This window comes from Centrocercus urophasianus, unplaced genomic scaffold, assembly GCF_019232065.1.
Source record: "Centrocercus urophasianus isolate 14NV4802_14NV808 unplaced genomic scaffold, USGS_Curo_1.0 seq_1207, whole genome shotgun sequence".
Lineage (NCBI taxonomy): Eukaryota > Metazoa > Chordata > Aves > Galliformes > Phasianidae > Centrocercus > Centrocercus urophasianus.
Genome location: NW_024884373.1, coordinates 1 through 6,379, shown reverse-complemented (window position 1 = coordinate 6,379; position 6,379 = coordinate 1). Strand labels below are relative to the sequence as shown.

Below are 6,379 nucleotides of genomic sequence, written 5' to 3'. Positions count from 1 at the left end.
CCATCCCCTACTCACCCACCCACCCACCCGCTCACCCCTCTCTCCCCACCCCAGCCCACCTCCCAGGCTGGTAGGTCTCAAACTCCTCCAGGAAGACGCTTTGGCTGCCGGGGGGTGCAGGCGCCGGGCTGCTGGTGGCATTAGGATGGATGAGGAACTTGAGGATGGTGCCTGTGCTGGAGCCCAGGAAGACCACGGTGTGGTTGCCCCATGGTCCTGCCGCGTTGTCCACCACAATCTTGCGGAGCTGGTACCTGCACAGCATGAGCAGAGCAGGGTGTTGGGGCCAGCAGTGTTCTCAGGAGGAGAAACAGAGGCAGGCTGGGAGCTGAACCCCAGGACGTGGACGAGCACAGAATGCAGGGGAAAGCAAAGATCCTACATGGAAACTAGTTCAGATCCCAGGCAGACTGGGCATGGATCCCAATCATGATGCAGTCAAACCCGTTCCAGAGCCCACTTAAGGTCCTGCCTGGATTCCCTTCTAGTTGCAGCTAGTAGTTCCCAGCCCTGGGATCCAGCCCTGGTCCCCCTGCAGAACCCCAGCTGATCCCCAGCCCTTGCTCCATATGCCAGTCCCCATCCCTGTGTCCCTGTCCCCATCCCCACAGCCCCATCTCCAGCCCTGCATGCTGTCCTGCTGGCTGAAGGCTGTGGTCCGAGAGCGCGGCTTGATTAATTCCCCATTAAACAGCAATTAAGACAGATTTAATTAGGATGAGACAATCTCAGCTGCAAAGTTTATGACATTTATCAGGTCTCATGGTGCTCTCCCATGCAGGGGCAGTGCTGGAGGCAGCGACGTGCTGAGGCACAGCAGTGCAAGCCATGCACACGGATGGGCACAGCTGCAAGCAGGCTGTGCATGCACCTACACACGTGCATCCCAAAAGCAGCCAATCTCCTGCACTGCTTCGTGCTGGGGGCCCCTCTGCAGCCTCTCCAGGTTCCGTCCTACCCCCACACTCACCGACTCATGGTGCGGACAATCCAGGGCGCGTTGCCCAGGGACGGCACCGCTTCATCCATCAGAGGATGCGTCTTCACAAAGGTGAGGATCTCATCGGGGAAGGTGCTGGAGGAGTTGTAGCGCATCCCCGGGGCCGCACAGCACCCCGGTCTGACAGCACAGCATGGCAAAGCTCAGCACTGCCACGGCGTGGCTGAGCCCCGTCCCATTTCTGTCCCAGTCTTGTCTCCAGCTCTGCTGATACTGGCTCTGGTGTCACCATTCCAATGTCTATCCCCGTGCCACTTCCTGACATCCCCATTCCCACTGGAGGACATCCGAAGGTCCCTCCCAACTCCTCCAATTCTCGCATTCTGATCCCTACCACCAGCCTTGGTCACTTCCATCCCTACCCGCCTCCCCACCTCCATCCCCAACCCCCTTCCTGCCACCACCCACCCGGCTTTCCCCTGCCACCATCCCTGCTGTCCCTATGGGTCATTCTCTCACCGGGGCTTTGGCACCATGTCCTCAGGTACAGCTGTCCAGATGGACTCTGGCGATTTCTGCTCTCTGAAACGCCCCTCGAAGACAGCAGCCACTTGGGTCATGTCAAAGGCACACACAGCCGAGCCGGGGATGCTGGGGAGATGCAGTGTGGGATGAACACCACAACCCACACCCACATTCCCAACCCTACTGGGCACACCTCAGCTCGGTTCTGTGAGGCCAACCTGTTGGTGGGCGTAGAGAAGACGGCGAGCACCACGGGGCGCCCGTTGAGCTCCAGGATATCCGTCACAGCATGGATGACATTGAAGTAGAAGTGTGAATCACCCGGCACGGAGCAGTTGAGCCGAGCCTTGAGGAAGGATGTCCACTGCTTCTCCAGCACTCTCTGTGACCCCCCCATGTCGTTCTTGCACACCCGAGCCACTCGGGATACCACCACCTGCAAGGGATGCCTGTCACCACCCAGCAGGGGACAAAGGCACAGCCCCCACCCCAAGGGTCCCCCTAGGCTCGGGTCACCGCAGGGACCTCTCCAACCTTTTCCAGGTAGTTGAACTCCATAGCGATCTCCCGGAAGAAGAAGTAGACGTGGCTCCTCCACTCCACCGCGTGCACAAAGTAGGGCTCTGCAGGGACAACAACGGGGTCAGGGCTACCCCAGGACAGAGCAGAAGGGGACAGGGAGCGGTGCCACGCACACCACGCTGGAAGCACCTTTGAACCACTTGGAGTCGTGTTTAACCGTGCGCAGGGTCGGGCTGTCACCCAGGCTGCGATAGATGACGGCGTCGATGGCCAGGAAATCTGTCACTGTGGCTGTGAAGAGCATCCCCCCTGCACGGGAGACACAAGCATGGGGATGCGGATGGAGACAGCACACAGAGAGCACCGGGAGGAGCAGTGCCCAACCGGTGGTCCCCACTGTGACAGCACTGACCTGTGAACAGTGCCACGTTGGCGTGCTTGGGGTCGTAGGGACACCGTGCCATGCCGCTGATATTGTCCCCAACGGGCTCCAGAGTGTCCATCTGCAGAGGGCAACACAGGGCTGTCAGTATGGCCAGGGGGTGCCATGCCAGAACGCAGGGTCTGGGTGGTGGCATCACCCTCCTGAGGAGCAGGAAACCCCCAAAGGGGAATGCTCTCCTCCTCAGAGCTCCTGTCCCTGTTGACACCCGCCAGCCCCATCCCAGCAGCAGAGGACTCACGCTGTAGTTGGCACAGATGGGGTTGAAGGCATTGGTGCCACACACGAAGAGCAGGTTCTGGTTCCGTACCAGCATCACCTTGATGAAGTTTCGGCACTCTGCCTGTGCCAGTGAGAAGGGGCCGTGAGCCTCTGCATCCACTCCCCAGCACCAGCCCCAAAAACAGCCCCAGGGAAAGGGGGGGGGGGGTGGTCTCCTCTGCCCCCCTCACCACAAGAGGCTGGGCTGGGGGGGGGGGGGGGGGGGGCAGCCCCAGGGGACACGGACGGGACCTGGAAATTGGATTTCTCGCAGATTATGAGATGTGTCTGTTCTGATCAACGGGCCAGAAATAATTAATTACAAACCCAATTATACCAGCGTCCAATAAATCACAGTTGACACAAGCGTTGGCTGGGAGCCGAGAGGCACAGGGTGACACTGGGGGATGGTGACACGTGACGTGGGATGCAGGAGGGTGAGGGGGGCTCACAGAGCTTGCATGGACCCCCCCCCATACCTCGTGTTTCCCCTTCATCCGGCAGATGCTGATGTCGTGTTGGTTTGACCTCCAAGTCAGCTTCTGTGGGGGCAGAAAATCCAACATTGGGCCAGGACAGACCCCCCCCCAGTGCCCCACAAGAGCCTGGGGGTCTGCCCTTACCCGGTGATAGCGCATCTCACTGCCAGCAGTGGGCTCCAGGCTCACACGGTAGACGTTGTCCCTGCGGGGAGGACATGGATGTCACCACCTCGTGGGTGCCTGAGGACACCTCAGAGATGTGCCCTGCAGTGTGGGGTTGTGTGTCCAGCCTGTCTGCCCCATGGGGATGGAGTGGGGTGGGCAATGAACACCTCTGGGGCACAGGCAGCCCAGAGACCCCCAGCATATAGAATTGGGGTGTCCAACAGCACCCCGCTATGGGATTGGGGTGTCCAAACTCAAAGGCTGGGGAAGACTTTTAGGTGCCAGGAGGGCCCCCGGGGCAGGAAGCAGGGTCCTTCCCAAACGATGTGGCCCATAGATATGTTTGGGGCGCAGAGGTTGAGGACCACATGTTTCACACCTGTCTCCAACGAAGAGGGTCCTGTTGACCTTGAGGATACGTTGGATGTTGAGGCGTTCGGTGCCACCCCCCTCAGGGCCGCCCGGCCGGCTGCTGCCATGGCCCACGAACACAGCGTAGTGCTTCACATCTGGGGACACCAGGAGGGGGACGTGGACACAGCATCACACACAGCTCCATGTCCAGTCAAGCCCCAACTCACATTGCACCCCAAGCCCCCCAACCCCGTCCCCTCTCTGCGCCAATCTGTGCTCCCCTGGCCCCTTCCCCAGGCACTCACAGTCCTCGTTTGCCACGGCGATGGGGCTGGGCTCCTCGGGGAAGGTGCTGTGAGCCGTCCTCTCCGCCGTGAGCAGGAGCAGCAGGACGAGGGGGGGCCACATTGTCTCCCCTGGTGCAGGCAGGCACCCACAGCACCTGCGGATAGGGAAGAGGTGGGACGGGGCAGCACCTTCCTCCCTTCTATGCCCCTACCTGCACCCCAAAGCCATTGCCAGTGCTCATGGGGTGCCTCGTTGAGGCTGGGGGTCCTGGGGGGAGCCCTGATGTGAAGGGTGATGGTCTGAGATGCTGGGGCTGGGCCAGAGCCAGCAGCCAGCGGTGTGAGACCAGGGGTGTGTCTGGGAGATGGGGGAAGTGAGTCCTTCCCCAGCTGAAGAATTCCAAATATGCTGGGAAAAGCAGCTCCTACGCCCTCCTCCAGCCCGTTCCCAGCGCCTGCACTGCTCTGCATTGGAGCTACTGGGTACAAACTGGGTGCAACCTGGGCTCCTGGCTGCAGGACGGCTGCAGGGACATGGAGATGGGGACGTGGGGACATGCAGACAGAGGAGCACAGCCATCCCGCAGAAGGGAAGATCCCCCACTGCAGCCCTGCAGCTGCCACTTGCCTTCTCCCTGTCCAAAATGCAATCATACCATTTTGGATAATCAACAGGAAAGTGGTGGTGTGGGAATCAGCTCCACATACCCCCCCACCCCCAACAGTACAGCCCTGCTGTCACCATTGTCACCAACCCCCACTGTTCCAGGCACCGGTGCCATCCCCACTGTGTGCCTGTGGGTGACACGGCGTGGAGCGGGGCTGGGTAATTAACAGGAGGCGATTTAATTGATTCTCAATCTGGCGAGGGCAGCGAGTGGGGATGCGGGTGCCATCGAACCGTCGCCCTCCTCTGCAGGGAGTGAGGGAGGGTGACACTGTAGGGGGACAAGGGACACAGGCACCGCAGCCGTTCCAGTGCTGAGACCTGACCCAGTCCCCATCCCAATCCCCTCCGTGGTGACAGAGCCACTGGATAAGAACCAGCAACCCATGACTCTGTGCAGTGTCACATCCCGGCTGAGAGCTGGCACTGTCTCCATCCTGCCTAGCTCTGGGGACACCCAACCCAAAACGCTGCTATGCCACAGCCCCTGGGCAGGAACCGACCACAGAGGACCCGACCACGATGTCACAGCTCTCAGGGACGGCAGATGGTGACACTGTGGGCTCTCTGAGCCACAGCTCTCCCATGTCCCCAACGGCAGCTGCACTGTGCCCTCACCCCATCACCAACAGGACAGGACCCCATCCCGTGGGAGCCAGCCTGGAAATTATCTATATTTAATTTTTGAGTGTTTGGGTTCCTGGGTGATTTTTTAATTTTTTTTTTTTTTAAGCCATTAAGAATTAAATTGCAACCATTAAAGCCATCTCCCCCCCCAGGGCGGCTGTTGGAAGCTTTCACCCCCTGTGCTGAATGGTGGGCCCCCTCTGTGACCCCCCCCAGGAGAGTCCTCCATTTACCTGCAGCTTTAGGAGCCACTGGGGACCTCTCATGCAGCCTCAGCCTGCAACCTCCCCAATGCCTTTGTGCCCCCCAGAGACTTTTGGTCACTGGGGGAGGCTGTTCCCAAAGCAATTCCCAACTCCCCTCTTCCCCCCCCACTCAAAAAAATCTCACAACGGGGCACAAATCTCCAAATCATGGCATCCCCATGGAGTTTGGTGACCAGAGGATTTAGCAGGGGACATCACCCACAGATAGGGCTCAACCCCTATCAGCCACCTGAGAATCTCCCCCCACCCCTCCAGCACTGCCCATAGCCTCCAGTTGCCACGCAGCCACTCTCCCAGTGGGATCTGGGGTGCAGGGACCCTCAGAAGCTCCATGCCATTGATCCCAGTGACTGTAACCCAGCTGGGGGGCTCCGGTGTCACCGTCCCCCGGCGCTCAGCGGTGACAGTGAGCGGGTGCCCAGCACAGTCGGGGTAACCCGAGCCTCCGGCTGCATAAATGCCTCCGATTGTGAGGGTGAAGAAAAGGCAATGGCTGAGAGGGGCCGGGGAGGAGGGGGCTGGCGGCGAGCGGGGGGCACAGCGGAGAACAGGGCCCCATTGATGGAGGAGGAGGAGAAGGGGGAGAGGAGCGGGGACGGCTGGAGGGAGCTGCGGGGAAACTGAGGCAGTGAGAGGGGGTGCCCCCGACATTGGAGTGGGGTTGGGGTCCCCGGTAGAAGCTTTGGGATGGAGTTGGGAGATGGGGAATGGGGATGGCTGTGACCTGGAGGTGCCAAATTACTGTGGGTGAGCTGTCCCTGTGCTGTGCCTCAGTTTCCCCATTTGATAGCAAGCTCAGTGCCAGGCACCACCCATCCGCACCCACAGCCTCGGGGGGGGG

The 6,379-nt window shown here is 60.3% G+C and overlaps 1 protein-coding gene across 1 annotated transcript in view; it reads right to left on the bottom strand.

Annotated features, from left to right (window-relative positions):
- Window positions 1–4,099, bottom strand: part of SEMA6B (semaphorin 6B) — a 6,063-nt gene extending 1,964 nt beyond the window's left edge. The window contains exons 1-12 of the mRNA XM_042811142.1: window positions 3,997–4,099; window positions 3,717–3,846; window positions 3,314–3,374; window positions 3,170–3,232; window positions 2,671–2,772; window positions 2,400–2,490; window positions 2,177–2,296; window positions 2,000–2,088; window positions 1,684–1,901; window positions 1,460–1,591; window positions 971–1,120; window positions 60–254 (exon numbers count right to left, since the gene is read on the bottom strand). Of these exons, the coding sequence (XP_042667076.1) occupies window positions 60–254; window positions 971–1,120; window positions 1,460–1,591; window positions 1,684–1,901; window positions 2,000–2,088; window positions 2,177–2,296; window positions 2,400–2,490; window positions 2,671–2,772; window positions 3,170–3,232; window positions 3,314–3,374; window positions 3,717–3,846; window positions 3,997–4,099 (1,454 nt within the window). The remainder of the gene's footprint in view (window positions 1–59; window positions 255–970; window positions 1,121–1,459; window positions 1,592–1,683; window positions 1,902–1,999; window positions 2,089–2,176; window positions 2,297–2,399; window positions 2,491–2,670; window positions 2,773–3,169; window positions 3,233–3,313; window positions 3,375–3,716; window positions 3,847–3,996) is intronic.
- Window positions 4,100–6,379: the final 2,280 nt, after the last annotated feature.